General features: G+C 41.2%; 1 protein-coding gene across 20 annotated transcripts in view; it reads left to right on the top strand.

Moving 5' to 3' along the window:
• The window catches only part of LOC108262254 (TBC1 domain family member 10A), a 109935-nt gene extending 93010 nt beyond the window's left edge, over positions 1 to 16925 (top strand). For 6 of the 20 annotated variants that reach the window (XR_008397333.1, XR_008397332.1, XR_008397328.1 and 3 more), the window contains 8 exons: positions 2833 to 2928; positions 6294 to 6625; positions 6716 to 6808; positions 7913 to 8026; positions 8154 to 8328; positions 9087 to 9217; positions 14198 to 14614; positions 14902 to 14956. Coding sequence is in view for 6 of the 20 variants with exons in the window: in XM_053684366.1 (XP_053540341.1) it covers positions 14302 to 14386; positions 14460 to 14614; positions 14887 to 15453 (807 nt within the window). In the remaining 14 variants the exon portion in view is untranslated. The other 14 variants (XR_008397327.1, XR_008397331.1, XR_008397334.1 and 11 more) reach the window with 14 other exon arrangements.
• Positions 16926 to 20563: the final 3638 nt, after the last annotated feature.

Here is a 20563-nt window from a genome sequence, read left to right as displayed (position 1 = left end):
GGATTTGGGGATGAGTTTATTTCTTGGATTAGCCTTCTTTACTCAACCCCTAATGCCAGGGTTCAGACAAACGATCTCGTCAAGGTTGTCCTTTATCCCCTCTGCTTTTTGCTGTCGCTATCGTACCTCTGTCTATCGCATTAAGATCTTCTCCCTTGTTTAAAGGAATAGTTCTATACGGTGTAGAATACAAATTGTCGCTATATGCTGATGATTTGTTATTGTATGTAACCGATCCTGTTGCCTCTATGCCTGCTGTCTTGGGTGTTCTGGAATCCTTCGGTGTTGTCTCTGGTTATAAATTAAACTTGGATAAAAGCGACTGTTTTCCTGTCAATACTGCAGCATTTTCTCTCCAACAGTCAGATTTACCGTTTCGATTTAGTCAGTAAGGGTTTAAATACCTAGGTATCAACGTGACACGTCCTTTATCTAATCTTTCATCAGCTAACTTCACTCCCCTTATCTCAAAGGTGAAATCTAACATTCAGATTGGGGTAACTTACCCCTTTCTCTAATTGTCAGGATCAATGTCGTCAAAATGAATATATTACCGAAGTTTCTTTTCTTGTTCCAGCAAGTGCCTCTTTCTCTGCCAAAATCATTCTTCGATTCATTGGATAAGATAATTAGTACTTTTATTTGGGGAGGGAAGCCACCAAGGGTTAGTAAATTATTGCAGAAATGTAGACTTAGTGGAGGACTTGCATTACCCAATTTTCAATTCTATTACTGGGCTGCGCACATCCATAAACTCTGCTACTGGGTTAAATCTCCTGGATCTTCTTGGTCTAAATTGGAACTATTGTCGTGTAGGGAATCCTCTTCACCTGCTTTACTTTACTCCTCTTTACCTACAAAACTCTCCCTATATACTGATAATCTAGTTGTCCTCAACACTTATGACTTGGTATCAGTTTAGACGGCGCTTTAAATTTGTAGGTGCATCCTCTTTGTGTCCTTTAGTCAACAACCATCTATTTCCTCCATCGTGTTTGGACTCCACATTCTCAGTGTGGGATGACAAGGGTATTAAACAAGTTAGAAATCTGTATCACGAAGGTGTGTTCGATAGCTTTGCCAATCTGGCATACTCTTATGACCTCCCTGTGACTCATTTTTTTCGGTATTTTCAAATTCGGAATTTCGTTTCTAGATGTTTTCCTGATTTCCCCTCTGCGCCTCCTGAACAGGCTTGGGAAAGCTTGTTTTCAAACAATCCACATCAGAGAGGAAAGATTTCTAGGATTTATGAGTTCATTCTGGCGTTAGGTAGTGAGTCGTGTAACAAAGTTAGGAATGCGTGGGAAACGGAGTTAGGAGTACAGATAAGTGAGGGGTGTTGGGAACGTGCTATAGGGAGGGTACAGTCTACCACTTCCTGTGCTCGTCTTGGGCTCATCCAGTTCAAAGTTTTACACAGAGTCCATCTGTCCAAGTCGAGACTTTCTGTGATGTATCCGGACGTAGAGGACAAGTGTGATAAATGCCATGGCTCTCCCTGTCATCTTGGCCATAGGTTTTTCTTCTGCGCTGATCTCCATGGTTTTTGGACTGTTTTTTTACCATCATGTCCACTATTCTCAGGGTAGATTTAAATCCTTGTCCATTGATTGCTGTATTTGGGATTCCTGATGCCTCAGTTCCATTGAGCTTGATACAAAAGGATGTTTTTGCTTTCACATCCCTTATAGCAAGACGTTCCCTACTGTTGCAGTGGAAGTCTGCTAAATACCCATCTATCTCCCAGCGGCTAAAGGGCGTGATGTTTTTTCTGAAACTCGAGAAAATAACATATAGGATGAATGGTTGTACGGACAAGTTTTTTTATAAAGGGCATCCCTTTATTGTATACTTTATGGAGTTAGACACTTCCCACTTAAATTTTTGTGCCTGTTGTTGGATTTTACAATATCTTTATAACCAGCGACAGTTATTGGGTATCCATGATGAGGCGGGGGGCGGGTTTTCTGCATTTTTAATTTTGTTTTCCTTTGTTAGTGAAAAAAGAAGAAAAACCTGTGAATGTTTACTGCTGTGTGTTGCTCAATTTGTTTTCCTTGGGAAAGGGAGGGGAGGAGAGAAGAGAAAAGGTGATGTTCAGCTGACATGTAGACGTGTTCAGGAGAAATGTTCAATAAAAATGAAACTGGAAAGAAAAAAGTAGTTTAAAATAAACTTTAATTTCCATAAGTTAGGTGGTTAGATCTGGAATTTTGTCTGAAGTAAATCAGACACAGAGATAAAGTAGTGTGATAAGATTTAGGAATGATCACGGTGATCAAACTGGCTGGAATTACCTGTGCAATAAACAGTTACAGTGAGGGGAAAAAAGTATTTGATCCCCTGCTGATTTTGTACGTTTGCCCACTGACAAAGAAATGATCCGTCTATAACTTTAATGGTAGATTTATTTGAACAGTGAGAGACAGAATAACAACAAAAAAATCCAGAAAAACGCACGTCAAAAATGTTATAAATTAATTTGCATTTTAATGAGGTAAAAGTATTTGACCCCCTCTCAATCAGAAAGATTTCTGGCTCCCAGGTGTCTTTTATTTTTTAATTTTTGACGTGCGTTTTTCTGGATTTTTTTTGTTATTCTGTCTCTCACTGTTCAAATACAACTACCATTAAAATTATAGACTGATCATTTCTTTGTCAGTGGGCAAACGTACAAAATCAGCAGGGGAACAAATACTTTTTTCCCTCACTGTATAATGCACACCTTCCAGCCAATCAGGATCCAGTATTCACACTGACCGTGGTGTAAGTGTAATTAATGCTTAAGATTCATAATGACTGTACGATATGTGTTGCTTTATTCCAAAGCTGCAGTTCATAGAAACCTCCTCACGGCTAAAGCTGCAGAGATGGAGGTCGAGGGGACCATGAAGAGGCGGCTCCAGCTGGCATCAGAGCGAGAGTGTGGGCGCAAGAGCAGACTTTTGATAAAGGAGGGTATTTACAGTGTTTTAACTGCTGTGTTTTTTGCGCTATTTATTAATTTGTTAAAATGTTCATATTATAGTCTATTTTTAATTGTTTATAAAAGTCCTTGCTGTTTTTAAGTGGCTGAATTAGTGTGTGTGCGCGCGTGTGTGTGTGTGCATGTGTGTGTGTGTTGGTAGCTGGGTGGGTATATAGTTCTGGTCGGAAGTTGACATACCCATTGCAGGAGAAAGAGACCCTGTGTAATCTGTTTAAACGACTTTTACGCATGTTTTGCAGAGAGATCATTTTCACCTTGCTGTTTGGGTCTCTGTCCCACACTGTTACAGTGCAGTATTGAGAGCGCGAGGGAGATCGATTTTCTATCAGAAACAGTAACTATATAAAATGGACGTCAACACGCACCACTCTGTGAGGTCATTTCTCGCTCTCAACAGAGTAGTTGTGATTGTTTAGTGTTTACGACAGGGCCAAAACATTCAAGGCCATGGTGTATTTTGACTGTTCCTGTAGCATAATCTCACCAAACTGTGTGTACACGAGTCCACAGACACTGAGTCTATTCAAGCTCCATGCTGTGTAGATGTTCTGCTCATCCTCACTGTACCGTAAAGGTCAGAACCTCACATCTGTAACCTTGTAGCTTTCCTTAATCAACACGACTGCGACCAAGCTTGTGTAGCACTACTATTTTTAGATCTCCGCCTCTCAAAAGTATTGGCGCCCTGCGCGTCCGCCTCTCAAATCTTTTGGCGCCCTACGTGGCCAGCTCTCAAATCTGTTGGCGCCCTATGCGTCCAGCTCTCAAAACTATTGGCGCCCTTCACGGGCAGTTCTCAAAAGTATTGGCACCCGATCTGAATTTTGCCACGGCACGCACCACTCACATTTTCTTCAGGAAATGTACCTTAAAATAATAAAAGTCTCTCACTAGGCTGTGTGTCGAGATAAACGTGAAAACATCTTGAGCTTGTGTTTACCACAGACCTTATTTCCGGCATTTAACCCAAAACCCCATTGACGGAAGTGCTAATACGCTGAATCGTTTCTGGGTTTCACGACTCATTCCTGCAGCACTCTGTAAGACGGGCTGTTATCAAACCATCGAAGTAAGATAAGCGGCTTTGGTAATGATTCTTTAAATGAACCGATTCAGAATCCTCTTCTTGAATCGTTTGAGTCGTTCTCACTCGGTCAGGGTTGCATGTGTGGGTTGCTTTTCCTGCACGTGTAATCAGCACGTGTTCACAGACCGTGAATCCCGACCCCATGGTAGACACTCGACAGAAATTTCATACTAAAGTAAGTATTTTATATTTTCTGGGTCTAAACAGAGCAGAAGTATTGCTAATGTGTTGTACAGATTCTATTGGACTGGTGAACTGTGTGGATTTGTATATTTAACCCAGTTTAATATGGCCTGCTTTGTTCAGTCAGAGACAAGTAAATCTGTTCTAATGTTCATTTATTTTCCATAGATAAAACTCGTTTGTTTACACATGAATACGTACTTTATGCTTTCAGAATGGTGGAGATTTGTCTCTTAACTATGGTTAAGTGGGGGGTACTATAAAATGCACAGTTCTGAGACACTATATACCTATACTGTGAAATCAGTACATGTGTGTGTTTAGAATGATTATAGCTTTTGGGGAAAAAACTATTCTTGAATCTATTAGTCCTTGTTCTGATGCACCTGTAACGTCTCCCTGAGGGCAACAGATCAGAGCCAGGGTGAGAGCTGTCCTTAATGATGGTTTTTCCTCTGCTGAGGCAACAGGGGGGTGTAAATATCCATCAGGGAGGTGTTGTGGATAAAAAATGTCATAAAATAAACATAAGGGAGACCTAGCATCCAGCAAAGGGGAGAAGAAGAAAAGATGGGCACCTAGACACATAGAAGCGGGATTAGGCGGACATTGACAAATTGGAATTACACTTTAAAGATCTTTAAGAGCAGTAGTAGTCAAAAAAGTCAAAAAGAGGTATACGAGCTGAGCTGAGGAGTGCTAATACACACACACACACACACACGCTCGTACAGTCAAGGGCGGGCAAGTAGACACAACATACACACACATGAATAACTTTAATAATCTTATTGTAATAGAGAAACTCTCTATAAAAAAACAGAATAGTAGGATATGCAGGACAGTATGGAGGATATGCAGGAGCTTAAGCTCATCACTTCTGAGAATTCTCATCGGTGTGGATCTCGTGTGGTGGAACGGAACAATAAATCTGGACCCTTGCTTCTTCTCACTCACGGCTGGTGTCTTTTTTTCTATCTCCAACTGGGCTCAGAGGTAGATGTGAGTGTTGGCTTCTATGTTGAATTTTAAGTGTTTTTGGGTAATAGGCTATATTTGAGCCAACAGAGGGGAGAGGTAATAAATAAACTTATAAATGTGATTACTTGATGACCGTAGACAGAACTCTATAAATGTGAAATGTTTTGTTGAAGTTCAGATGAATCTCTGATGTACAGAATCTTCAACAGAGTTCTGCAGAAAGATTTTGAATGCCTGTCATTCACCAGAACAAATTTGCAGTTGATCAGTCTGTCTAAAAGAAAAAATCTAAACACACAATATAAAATTCCTGCAGTGTGAATAAAGCCTTTGTGTTGCTTTTAGCAAACATGTCTAGTACTCTCGGTTCAATGTACACAATTTACCCCATTTAAATGCATTTTGGAAATTGTTCCACATGGCCTTAAAGTGTGAATATTCACTGTATGCCAAATAAGTAATCAAAGAATGGAATGGATTTTTTTTCTCTAATGGACCATTAATCACAATTATAAAAGATGATGCATCAGGTACAAAGTATCAGGGTTTTTTCCCCTCTTTTTCCCACAATAGTTGCATGATTTTTGCTACACCCTTTCCACCGTGTGTGTGTGTGTGTGTGTGTGTGTGTGTGTGTGTGTGTGTGTGTGTGTGTGCGCGCGCGCTACAAATCACTTTGAGGTAAAAATATTTTAAGGCAGCCACTTTCACCTTCCTACAACAATTGGTGACTGGTCTGAGGTGAAGCTTCTTGTCATGTTACTGTGGTCATGGATCACATTGTGGGGATCTCTGTAATGTAACCGTTTCTGTAATTATCCTTACTTGCCTTTGCGCTTTTGTGCTTCTGTGTCTTCTGTTGGTGCTTTATTCTGCTTTTTAGGGCCCGAGCACCGCTGCTACAAAGCCCTATTGGATCTGCTGTTTATTATTGGGGCAGAGCACCGAAGGTGCAGTGCTTCTGGTGACCACCGGAGGGCGCATGCACCGGAGGTGCAGGGCCCTATTGATTTTCTGGTGTTTATTTCATGCATTCTTGTCGTTTTTAAGGGCCTAAACATGGCTGAAAACTCCCAAAACTCGGTAGACGCGCCAGCACCAGTGAAAATGTAACTTACATTGGGCATGGGCATGGTCGAGGAGCTCCTTAGCACCCCTGAATGCAGGCAAAGGTCGGGATGAAGTTGCTCCGATGTGCACGATTTACCATATATATATATATATATATATATAAAAATTAGATAGATATGGGGTAATAAAGTGTAAAATATAGATAATTCACAATAATTTAATATCAGATATCAGTTAGATTCAGCTTCGGACACAAGTTCCAGGTACTGATCGAGAATGAGTGGATCAGCTTCGGACACAAGCTGGCCTCGGTGCATATGAGCAGTGAGGGCGTGGTTGTGTGTGGGCGCGTGAACGCATGTATATTTAACCCCATCTTTCTCTCTCTGTGTGTTTCTCAGCGTGTCGGCCTTGGAGATGAGAATCACGCCAACTCGGAACGATCCCCTCTCTTTGTGCAGTTCATCGACTGTGTGTGGCAGATGATGAGACAGGTCAGCTACTGATGCTTTATACCACAACACTGTTGAATTCTCCAGTCTGATTGGTCAGAAGGCGTTGGAGACATTTCTGGAACAGCAAGATTCTGATTCCAGCTGCAAGGGAAATTACAGCTTTATAGTGATGTGCTCGTTCTCGTTTCTATAGTAACAGCTCATTGACAGGGTCTAGTATGGCGTACGCAATACATATTCTAAGCTTAATCGTAAACATATTATAAACATGTCACTTAAAGAAAAAGACGTATGATCATTGTGATCTAGTTAAGATTTATAAGTTATCTATTTATGGAAGTTTTATGGAAGTAGTCTCCAGTGTCACGGCAGAGAGGACATTGCACTTTCCAGTTTCTCAGTAACATTGCAAGTCTTATTAATTTCAAGAGTTAGGGGGAAAAAAGAGAGGCTTGTGAGGGAACTATTGTTTTATTTTAATGTTATAAAGTAAGAGATCATAATGAGAACTAGCTCTCTTTTCCAGGACATTCCAAATTGTTCTTTGGCTATGCCCCATGTTTGTGCAATGGTTCAGACCGGTTTTTCCTCTTTTCGCAGCTTCAAAATGGCTTGCTTTTCTCCCATAGACAGGTCTTTGGTCTTCATGTCGGTTTATTCTTTTTAACAACAAATGCTGTCTCCACAGGTGAAACCCAGGGCTCAAACCAAGAGAAGACATTCAGAGCTATTCATTCTTTGAAGTCCATTTAACAAGGTACACCTGGCCAGCAAGGAAAACCATCAGTCACTCGTTCCAGTATTTTTGAACAGTTAATGAATAGGATGGCTTCAAAAAAGCTGCCATATTTTAAGCTGTGTAACACGTCTAGATGTAAATATGAGGAAATGAAAGCTGAAATTCTGATCTATCGTCTCATATTCGTCTTTTATCTCAAACCCAAATGTCTTCAGTATACAGCAAAAGCAAGTGAATTGGCCTTGATGTTCCAATACTTTTGAAGAGGACTCTAATTGTAAGAATTAAATATAATTTCCGTACTGAACAAAGACTGATTATCTGTTCAGGCGTTATTGTGCAGATCCACATTTAAGCATCTTACTATACACTGTTAAACCCAGTGTTTGTGTTCTTTCTTTCAGTTTCCTTCTGCTTCTGAGTTCAAAGAGCTTTTTCTCATCCCCATCCTGGAGCGCCCCTACAGCTGCCTGTTTGGTACATTCCTCTACAGCAGTGAGCAGGAGAGAATGGAAAAGGTACGCTCCACATTTCTCCACTAATGGGTGGAGGCTTTCCAGCCTGTCTGATTTTTCTGAATGGAAATGAATTTGTCTAAGTGTCTTATGACTTCTCTCTCTGTCTCTCTCTCTCTTTTGTTTTTAGGAAGTACAGGGTAGAACGGTCACTGTGGTCCTACATTAACAGTCAGCCGGAGGACTTCACTAACCCCTTCTACGTGGACTGTAAAAACCAGGTGCTGTATCCACTGGCCAGTCTCACACATCTGGAGCTCTGGGTGGGTTATTATGTGCGTTGGAACCCACGCATGAGACCACAGGTGCTTATACTGCAAACCACACTCTATGAAATTCTGGGGAAATGCTCAAAAATAGTGCTTCCAATATATACCAAAATACCCAGTTACTTGTATAACTGAACAGTGTCACTTCAGACACATGATGAATGTCCCTTTTTATTACTAGATGTTTCTGGGTTTTAACACCAAGTTTGCTTTGAAAACACAAAACCATTTCTATCAGCACAAAGCTAAAACAAACACAAAAGCTGGAGTAATGGGTCGGTAAGCATAAAAAGTGCCGTACACAGTGGAACTGGACACACGAGGATCTCTGACACTGTTGACTCTTCAGTGGTTCCATTTTCAGTTCTAGTTTGTAGGTACAGGTTTCAGTCTTCAACAACATTGTAGTTTTCTTTTTAAAATGCACTCCTTGGTTGTGCTCACTGCATTACTCAAATCTAACATTGTGAGATTATTATTATTTTTTTTAAGTGTGTTGAAATGGAGTTTTCTTGTGATTCCTCTATATTCCTGTATATTTCATGATTGGCTGGTTAGAAAACTACATGAACGTACAGGTGTTCCTAATAAAGTGGACGGTGAGTGAACATGACGTGGCTGAAACGATTTCCAAAACACTTCAGGAGCAGCTAGCGATAAAGATTAAGGTTACACCGGCTTGATGATTGATCTTTTAATAATGATACATAAATAAATAGAAAGCGAATGGAATGATTTAGAAAATCGGTGTCCCAGAACGAAACTGATGTTTGTGTGCTTTGTTGATTATGTAGATGCCGCTCCATCAGAATCTGAGAGAGTTATTGTTTTTGCGTGAAGAACGTGGAGGAGCTCCAGAGAGAGGCCACGTCATCCTGCTCCATCTCCTCATCCTCAGAGCATACTTCTCCCTCCTCACATAGTGGTACACCACTTCACACTGCTGTCTAAATACACACACGCACACACACATACATACATACATTTAAGAGCACACACTGTCTTTACTCAATGAATACACTCAGGCACAAGTAGGGAGTGGATGAGTATGAAGCGGGCACACACACACACACACATTCCTGTTTGCAATTTTTTTAACTATACAGAAGTAACCTAGTGTCACATTTTATAAATCCTTAATACTTAAAAATGGATCTTGGATCAATGAGGTTTTCTACTGTTCTCAAGGTTTGGCATGCTGTGCATCCTGAGATGCTTTTCTGCTCACCATGTATGTAAAGAGAGGTTATTTGATGTTACCATGGCCGTCCTATTAACTTGACCCAGTCTGGCCATTCTCCTTTCGTCAACAAGGTGTTTCCACCCCGAGAACTGCCACTTACCGGATGTTTTTCACACAAGTGTGTGTGTGTGTGTGTGGAAATCCTAGGAGAGCCGAAGTTTCTGGAATACTCAAACCAGACCATTTAGAATCTACAACCATGCCACGGATAAAATCACTGGATTACATTCTGGTGTTTGATGTGAATATTGACTGAAGCTCTTCATCTGATCCTGCTTGATGTTGTACATTGTGGTGTTGCCATATGATTGGCTGATTGGATAATTGTATGAATGAGCACATGTACAAGTGATCAGTGAGCACATCTATCTACCATAGAGGTATTTTGGGGCAATACTTGACAATGTACCTGACTTTGTTAGATTTGTGGCCAAGTTGAAGAAGCTTTTGACATCCCAATGGAAAATAATAAATAAAACAATCCAGGACAAATTCACTTTCAGTATTTTATTTTTACATTGTTTTTTTCCCCCTTAATGTTAATCTCTTTCTACAGAACCCGTCCAAACTTCATATGTCAATGTAGTAAGCAAGATAAACTGTCTACAGATAAAGAATCTAAGCATGCATCTGTTTTCACCCTTATAGAAAAAGTTTTGCAGTTCCTATCCAAAAGACACCAAGAGCCCAGATGTCCTTAGAAACTAAATGTAACCTCCAACTTGTGGCCATTTCAGAAACTCGATTCCCAGACGAATCGACTGAAACTCTCGATAGGACGTGACACTGTTGGAGAGTTGCATACGAGCGGACATTCAACAATATTTAGTAGAAGCGCTGTGGATGTTTTCGTCTGTGTTCGTCCGTAATATACTGGACTGTCCTACCAAGAGTTCGACCACATACACATTCAACTGAAGCTCATACAGTCAGCATACTGAACTCTCTTTTTGCCATAGTGCGGCCGCTTAACAGGATAAGGCCTCAGAAGTCAAGCACCAGCAGCTTGTGGCTAAAAAACTGCAGCAGAATTGAGCTCGGCTAGGAGGTGACGGGTGACGGAAAAAAGCCGGGGAACCTCGGAAAGGAAAACAGGGCTGTGTTCCAAATCTTTTATCGCCTCCTCTTCAAACTCCAAAAACCTCTGGGCCCTACAGCTAAATCCAAAGCTGAGGAAAACAACCATTCTACTAAGAAGGCCTTCTCAAATACAACGTTTGAGCGAAGGGAGGAAATGATCAAACACAGATCAATTGGAACACAGCCCATACAGCAAAACCGTAAAAAGGTGCCATAGAGCGTAAATGATTCAAAAAGACACAAATCTAAGCCCAGTACAACCAGTTGAACATGAATAACACGCAAAGCACATTTCACAAGCATGATATCTTTCAAAAATGTCCAAAAGTACAAATTCCCTAATAAAGGAAAAAGACATGTTTGTGCTAACATGTAAGACTTGAGTTTCCACATCTTCCAAACAAGTACACTTCAGCGTCTTCCTTACTGTAAGCTCGGCTCTGAAAATCTGCTACCACTATTGTACCAGTAAACACACACACACAGACAGAGCAAGTTAGCAAAGATCGGTCAACAAGGTTTCTTCAACACAACCACCTTTTTATACACGTATGCTCACTTCATATTGTCAGTCCCTTTTTAAAAGTGAATTAAACCATGAGCAGCTATCTTCTCAAAAGTCCGGTCAATTTCAGAGCACAAAAAAACTGCCTATATACACAACAATTCAGTCCCACGGCTCTGAAAGAAATGCAGAGCACAAATGTACAAATCACTGTGATTTCTATTTTTCTTACATGTGAAAAGGATGCTTGTAAAAAGATGATAAATCTTCACTGGGAATTACTTTAAGGTCATCAACAATTAATTTATAAATCAGGGGAGCCTGGCTCTGGTCCTGAATTCCTGTAATCATGCACAGTGTGATGATTTCTCATCTAACACTCCTACCTAATGACCCGAGGACTTAAATCGGGTGTGATTCAGGAAAATTCCCAAACTGTACTGGACTGTAGTCTTACAGGACCACAGTAAGGCTTCCCCGCTCTAAAGCGTTTACTATAGAAATATTTATTTGAACATGATGTGGATAATCTAATCACAGACTCTGGATTAACGGTGCACACAGCGATGCTTTCACACAAAAGTGTGATGGACACTAAAAAGCTGGAGCAACACTAATGCATGAATAATTTGTCTCAGAGTTTGTACTTTCAGTTAGAAACACATTAAACCTCTGCACAGTTTCCAACTTCATATGAATAATATTGTAAACAGTCGTATTAGTGAGAATGAGGACAAACAGTTAAATATTCACAGAAAGTTTGACTTAGTCACAAAGCAGATGTCCCTCCCCTCCCCCCACTGAGAGCATGTATGCGTTGAGCAGTGCTCCCTCTTCAGGCTGGGAGATGTATCACAGGTTACACCACGTTGTCTTCTGTGGGCGGCTCAGCATTGGGGGGCTGGAGGAGAGTTTGTTGAACTGTAAAATGACATTTTCACTTAGGGGTGTACTCACTTTTGTTGCCAACGGTTTAGACATTAATGGCTGTGTGTTGAGTTATTTTGAGGGGACAGCAAATTTACACTGTTCCACAAGCTGTACACTCACTACTTTACATTGTAGCACAGTGTCATTTCTTCAGTGTTGTCACATGAAAAGATATCATCAAATAGTACCATAGCAGGCTGAGTGTTTCACATCAACAAAGGTCAAGCGTGCTCATTAGAATATCAGCCTGGAAAGTTTTCAAATCGGTCTTATCAGTGTTTTTTTGCTCGCTCATTCACACTTTGCACTATGGTTACGATAACAGTCTATCCTTCTGCCCAACATGGATAAAACTGGCCACGTCAGCCATTTTGACAGCTTGTGGTGTTGTCTGGTTAAAAATGTGTGTAAGTTTATATTCTAGATTATATTTGTAGTACATCTCCTTGCACATGCACTTTTTCCCCTTAATAGTACAGGGACATACTTGTGCATGAAAAGCAGATAGAACAGTATAATCAAAAAGAGTGCGAAGAAGGGGAAAAAAGTAGAATACTCATGATCCCGCCCTCCTTTAAGCCAACCAATGAAAGCAAAGCTCGTTATCAAACAAAATCAAGGTCTACAAAATAACCTGTTGGGAGAACACCACATATAAACACTACACCTTAAAGTGAGTGTTTTATTAGCTTCTCCAATTCAGGAAAATGGGTAAAAAAAAAAGGTCAGAAATTGTAAAATGCCTATCAGAGGGCTGCAGCACACTGACGATCGCAAAATTATTGAGGTGTGACCTCCCAACAAAAATGCTTTGTGATGAATACTCGACAGGGGGCAAAAAACCACGGAGAAGAAAAGGCGCTAGTTGACTGCAAAAGACTAAGAAGAATAAAACGTGAGAGAACCCATTAGCCAGCACTGCCACCATGTTTCAGAACTGCAACCTTCCACGAGTGTCCAGAAATACAAGGTGGCAAGTGCTCAGAGACATGGCTACAGTAAGGAAGGCTGAAATACAACCGCCACTGCATAAGACTTACAAGCTGAAGCATCATGACTGGGCCAAGAAATACCTGAAGACCGTTCCTTATAGGTTTCATGGCCCGATGAAATAAGAGTGACTATAGATGGAGCAGATGGACCTTTTCCGTCTGGTTAAAGATGGACTGAAAATGAACTCCCAAACCTACTGCCAGTTTGTAGAAGATCCTTTCTTCAACAATGGTACAGGAAGAAGTCAGCAACGTTCAAGAAGACAATGATCTTTATGCAGGACAATGCTCCATTCAGCTAAAATGGATCATGAACAGATCAAGAAACTCACATTCAATGGAAGGCTCATGGCGGTTATTGAAAAGAAGGGTGGCTACATTCATCACTGAATAGCTTTGAAGGGCCAAAATAGTTCATTGTTACTTCACTGAATAACTTCCTGAGAAATTACATTTTTTTATTTGTTAAACCTTCTATTTTGTTGGGAAAGAAACATTTAGGATCAACTGAGACCACTGTATTTGTTCACCAATCAAATTAAGCTGAGAAGTACCATTTGCCATGTGTTTGGGTTTTTTTTTCTTTTTACAGGCCTAGTTAAATAAATTGGAATATAGAAGTACAGTAGAAACGAGAAACCGGACTGAATGCACGTTTTTAAAACGGCTATAGTTGTGTATCCGTGGATTGCAGGCGTGAAAAAGTGAAAAACTGAAATCTGACTGAAGCGAATGTAGTTCAGTTCAGTCTGAAGTTGTAGAGGAAACATTCGCACTCGGTAATTTAGTTTTGTAATGCCACACAGATCATAAGCTCTGTTAGAAATTATATATCGGAGCTACAAACCCCACCCTGCTCCGCTGACTCAACACCGCCATCTTGTGTTTGTGTGTATGTGTTGCTGTGTTCATGAGGCAGTTTTGCTTAGTTTTTTCTTTAAGGTTTAATGTTCTATATTATTGTGAGTGTGTGTTTATGTATTTTAGTGTGAGCTGTAGTTTTGTTTTGTAATTTTACGTGTTTTATTTCTTCCTCCCAGATTTCTGCACTGCACAGTGTATTATTAGAAACAGGGCTTCTCTGTGTAGGAGAACAGTTGTTTTGTGTTATTAACAGCAAGTTATATCGCTTATTGTGAACCTTTATGTGTGCAGGAGGCGGTTCAGCTGGACGGAGAGATCCTGCATGCGCTGTGAAGCGAGTGTGTTCTGTGGCGTATCGGCACCTGGACAAGCACAAGATCGAGCCAGTGCTCTACATGATGGAGTGGTTCATGTGCGCCTTCTCCAGAACTCTGCCCTGGGCCTCGGTCCTCAGAGTGTGGGACATGTTCCTGTGTGACGGTCAGACACAAACACACACTTGTCCTTCTTTTCTTTCTGTGTTGATTCTCTCTCTCATTCTTTCTTTGTGTAGGAGTGAAAATGATATTCTGTGTGGGTTTGGTGGTGTTGACGTCCATGCTGGGTACTCGGGATAAGCTCAAGGCCTGTCCGGGTCAGTATGAGACCATGGAGGTCCTCAGAGCGATTGAGCCTAGATACATGCAGGAGGGCTTCTTCGTGCTCCAGGTAACACAACAGAGAGAAGGAGGAGGAGGATGATGATGATGGGTCTCTCACTACTGTAACATTTCCTGTCATTACTGTAACTATGCGAGTCCATGCCATGGTGATCAAGCATGTTTTATCCATCATCACCTTCGTATTTCTACAAAATTAGCGTTCATAAATATTTATCATCGTCTTTTACATGACGTTGTAATGAAGCCCATCCTAACACATTAAGTACAGTAGAATGACATTCTATTCCAGTTCATTTTTGTGACTGATTTTTGCTGTAGGTTCTGGAGTTGCAGGTATCGGCACAGGACGTGGAACGTGAGCAACGCACGCAGCTGAAGCGCTGGAAGAAGAAGCACAGCGAGCCCGGCCCCAAACTCCCTCAGAGAATGCACAGTGCTCGCACCATCATGGCCACCGAGCCTCATACACACCAAGACCTCCGCCAGAAACCCACCATTATGGTCCAGTACCCATCGGTCCCTGAGGAGAAGTCCGAGCCGAACCTCAGGAAGAAGAGAGGGAGCCTGAAGAAAAACCAAGCCCTCATTCCGAACCCCTACGCTCTACCTGGCGAGTCTAAACCTAGTCAGATATTGGACATACAGCTTCTGAACCAGGAAAATCTAAATCTTGTACTTCCAAATACACCATCGCATCCACCACGGCTCCCTACAATGCAGGAAAATCAGGTCAAAGAGACAAGCACTTCTACAGAGCGACTCGTGCAGCGTCCTCGAATTCCTCCATCGATAAGAAACTGGCGGAATCTATCCCTCTGCAACATCTATCCCTCCTTACTGCTCCTGTACACGGATCACCTTCAGCGTAGCGTCCTCACCTGCTGAAATGTGCTCCTGTCCAATCCGGACAACCTGACCATGATGAGCTCCCTAATAATACATAAAACTCAGCCACCATTTTGGATCCATCTACACACTCAAGCCCTCTGCTAACGCACAACGCACCTGCCACCCACGACTCGCCTGCTGCTCCCGAGTACAAAAACAACACTCATTGATTTTTTTTTTTTTTTTTTTGTGCGTGTTAAACAGTGTGATACGTTGAGGAATTGATTATTGGCACACGTCTACTGAATAGCAAGGATCGTTAAGTCTTTAACGTGTGTAAACTATACTTGTTATAAACTATACGTGTTATAGTTTACACCGGAGGAACTGCAAACAATCTGAGAGAGGACCACACTTGGTCCAAAAATGTACACACACTCCACAAAAACTCTGCAGTGCCTGAGGACTGTTTACTCGCTCCAGTCTTCAGAAGGGAAACTACCTACAGATTCACTTTTGAAAGACTTTCACAGGCATCACAAACATTTGTTTATATTACACTCGTATCAATTTGGCAGGTTTTTTTCTTCTTAATCCGAAGCAACCACCACTTCTTTGTGTTTGTATTTCACAAATTTCCTTACCACATCTTACAAGAGCTGCACGACAATCACAACAATCCTGTACAATAGGCACAGCCTTTTCATTAACATAACCTCAGTGAAATATCCTCTGTCTGTATACTTTACACGCAAACAAAACAACTCAAGCTGAGAACTTTATTGCTGATTCACGTTATACCACACCGCCTTCTAATATAGATCTGATCTATATTATATATACGTGTACCTTAGATAACGCCTCTCTGAACGCCATGGTGGGACGTTCCCGAGTTGAAGTACTGTACAAGTCCTAAGCATTAGATCACCCCAATTACTCTTGTATACTCTTTCCATACCATCGTGATCTTTGCCTGACGAAACCATACACAAATCATAATTGACATTTGGGGCCTAATTCTAAAATCACCACATACCAAATGCACAACCATTTTGTCTTGCTGCCATCACAAAATAAAAATGTTTAAACCTTAAGTAACAGGGTCACAGAGGGTGTATATATTTTTCCACACTACATGAAGTTTTGGGATCCTTATAGACTGTGGAACAGAAATGTACTCAGTGTGTCTCCACCGTTTTATTTCATATTGGAGTACAACCATTTTTCTTTTTTACCATTAAGGATGAAACACTTGTTTCTTTTAAAACACCGTCTTTAAATGTTTTTCTACCTCCTAACTAAACCCTCGGACTTAAGACACGATCTTTGGAGCTGTTGACGCCCTGCTCAGGGTTAAACAACAACGTCTTTACATTACCTTCATTAATAATTTGTCAATCTATCCTCTTGGTTTTTTTTTTTTTTTTGGAGCAAAAGTCAGGTCCTCTCTCATTTCAACAGGTCCTCTTGTTGGTGAATACACAGCAATCTTCTAAGGGTATTAGCATTTCTCGGAGCAGACATTGTAACAGATAGTTGCAGAGTTTCTTCTGTGTTTTAACCACAACGTCTTAACCATTATTTTAACACTGAGACACACGACTCCCTTTAATTCGTTAACAAACACATTTGTAAGAATTCTGGTCAGCAAAACCCCCAAAAGAACACCTGTGTGTGTGTGTGTGTGTCTGTCTGTCTGTCTCTCTCTCTCTCTCTCTCGCTCTCTTTGGGGGTTGGAGGATCAGTTTAGAGAACATATTATTTCTTTCTGATGGTTAAGTTCAGGGTTAGGGTTGGCCCCTGAGTTTCAACATTGGAAAAGGGAGTTTTTATTGGTTAAAAATTAGGTGATTAGAGTTTATTGTTTGGGTAAGCCCCTAGATTTCAAGATAAAAAATGGTTTTAATGGTTGGAATAGAAGTTCTAATTGGGTTTAAGGGTACTGGATCTATGTTCCCCATCCCTATTGTCCAACTTGTACAGATGAAATTTAATCTGGCCCAAATTTAGGGCCGAACCAGGAAAAAGTTCCATTAATTTTGTCCATGTTCCCTCTCAGATCCTTCTTCCTATTGATTACTCCCCTCCCCCCTGAGAAGAAATGCCTTTCTCTCTATTAATATATACCCCCACACACAATTTATATATAATATTATATTATATTTATATTTTTGTGTCACGATATGGAGGTTGAGACGGATGCAAGTGCAGATTTTTCAAGTTTAATAAAGAACTAAACAAAATACAAAAGACACTGACATTGGGGCAAATCACTGTGGCAAAGACTAAACATAAACCAAAGACAAAAACACAGCACCAGGGACAAAGGTAAAGAAAGACAAACGTGAGACAAAGAGTGCAGTGAAAACTGTGGCTAAATACACAAGTGCTTACCAGGAATGTGATCCAGGTGCAGGTGGTCATGTGACTGTGATGCAGTGGCTGCTGGGAACTGTAGTTCAGATTTCCTTCTCTGATTACATGACATAATGGTGTATGGTGTAATATGTGGTAATGTACGGGTATTACTCTGTGTCTGTGTGTGTGTGTGTGTTTATACAGAGGCTGAATGTGTTGGCCACTCTTGGGTAACTTACCCAAAATACATCAGAGCATCATCACAGCTCTCATTACTGTGGATGTCCACACCAGAGACATCGTCACCGAGCTCGTCAATGAAAGGGTACAGATGGCTACACGCCTTCTCTTCAGAGAGAAGGGAATCATGGGTATGGTCAGATCTGATTGGTCAGAAGGTGTTAATAAATCTTTTAAAAATAACTGCAGCTCTGACAGCAGTGCATATGGAAATCAGTTCCCAGGTTTATACAGTATGAACGCACTCATTATAAACTATCCACGCTATATCGTCAGCGAGAATGCCCAATTCGTATACAATGAGATCGTATATATATCACATGTCATTTTGTATGTGTTCACGTAGGTGGACTCGAGCAGTAACTTTGAGTGGCAGAAGCAGCTGTGCTAAAACTGGGACGTGGATCTGGATAAGTGCGTGGCCAGAATGGCTCTGTATCAGTACGTCTACGGATATGAGTACCCGGGAGCCTGCCTCCGTCTGGTCATCATCCCGCTCACAGTAAAGACGTGTTAACAATACGTTAAGAATTCATAATGCATAATGTAGTGTAGTGCATGTTATTATAATAATATTTATTTAAATACTATGCGTAATGCATTACGGAGGCTTTATAACATGCTTCGAATGCGTTTATCGCTCGTTATAGCTGTGTGAAAGAGTGAAGTCTTAAAGATACGTTTGTGTGTGACCTTTCCATCAGGAACACGTTTAATGTAAAAAAAAATCTTCTTGGAAATGACATGCTTGTGGTTGTTTGTGATGGTTTTTAGGACCGATGCTACCTGTGTCTGATGGGTAACACCTCGAATAACGTGTGTAGAAGGTGTGAGCTTGATCCTTTCACCGTTAGCCAGACAGAGCGTCTTGTTGTTGTCCAACACGGGGGTAATTTTCTCAATCCACAGGCACGTCCACAGGTACGTCCACAGGTACGTCACTCACCACCCACTTGTGCGTGTCGACGATGTCACTGCCGAGGGACAGTTTGATGGCACTCCACTCCAGTGTGAGAGGGTCGTCTTCACCATACAGCTCGTCCATGCTCACTGACTGTGGGTTGAGCACGTAGGTCTTGATGGGCTTGTATAAGGGATTCACCTCGCAGCCCTCTGTCTCGTGGAGAGTGCGCAGTGCGTCAGCGAGGGCACGGTACGCCGTGGTCTAACCGCCTCTTGTAGGGCCCACCAGCAAGACGCCCTGGTGCACCAGCATGGTCTCGTACAGCTGGATCACCTTGGCGGTCATGCTGGAGAAGGGTTGCAGGGAGCGGGCGCATAGAACTGCCTCGATGTTCGACTGAAGCGCGCCGTAGTCATGCACGGGGACGCCCACACCAGGAAAGAGGTCCGACTGAATACCGCTAAACACACAAAGATTGGATTGACTCGACTGACACTAGGTTCAAGATTTTCAGATTATGGATGTTCAGATGTTCCAGGATTCTTTACTTTTCATCTGGTATAACATTACAAGGTGCTAATGTTATATACTTCAAATGCTTTAAAAAAAAAAGTTATATAGTATATAATTACAGCTTTTTAGTTGCAAAGAATTTGCAAATGTCAGTTAATTGTATTTCCTAATTTGTCCTGGAATTTCCTCCTAGTGCCTGATTCCAGTGATCCTGTGATAATGATAATGTTTTGTCTCTCCACTTTTGATTTTACGGGTTATTCAAATCCCTTGGTTTTGATTCTCTGGGTTATCGGAAATCCCTTGGTTTTGATTTTATGTGTAATTTGAAAACCCCTGGTTTTGATTCTATGTGTAAGTGGAATAGCCCTTTTCTTGAACATAAGAGTAAGGTAGATGAGCTCTTTTTTAACCCTATTGGTAGTGATATCATAGTCTTCTTGAAACATATGGGTTATCTAGTGTGTAAATACAGTATAAATACTGGAGCTTAAGCTCAGGGTATCAGATCACTTCTGAGAATTCTCATCGGTGTGGATCTCGTGTGGTGGAACGGAACCAATAAAGCTGGACCCTTGCTTCTTCTCACTCACAACTGGTGTTTTTTTCTATCTCCAACTGGTCTCAGAGGTAGATGTGAGTATTGGCTTCTAAGTTGAATTTTAAGTGTTTTTGGGTAATAGGTTAAATTTATGCTCCGCTCACATTTCCTCACGCAAAGATGCAAATATACCTTTTCAAAGGTCGTGTCTTTACAAAGTTCCCTATGCGCACAACATCATCCACCACAGGAACTAGTTCTGCTGGTAAAGTCTTTGCAACGAAGGTGTCACAGTGCAGAAAACAGTGTGTAACAATAAGATCTGGGTTTCTTTCCTTCACTCTGCTAACGAAGCCTTAGGTGTGCCCGACCATGGCTGCAGCTCCATCAGTGCAAACACTTGTGCAATTTTCCCACGTAAGTCCTCCCTGGTCAAGATATTCCGATTTGACCCAAAAAATTTCCTCTCCTGTTGTTTTTTCTGGCAGTGCCTTACAAAATAGGAAGTTTTCTCTAATGGCATCTCCATCCACAAAACGCACATTGGCCAAGAGCTGAGAATATCCGTAGACTCATCAGGTTGCAACGCAAATTTACTACTGATGCGTTTC

The sequence above is a fragment of the Ictalurus punctatus genome, chromosome 12 (genome assembly GCF_001660625.3).
Source record: "Ictalurus punctatus breed USDA103 chromosome 12, Coco_2.0, whole genome shotgun sequence".
In the NCBI taxonomy this organism is placed as follows: domain Eukaryota; kingdom Metazoa; phylum Chordata; class Actinopteri; order Siluriformes; family Ictaluridae; genus Ictalurus; species Ictalurus punctatus.
Note: the sequence above shows the minus strand (reverse complement) of the source record. Positions and strands in the feature narration are given on the sequence as shown.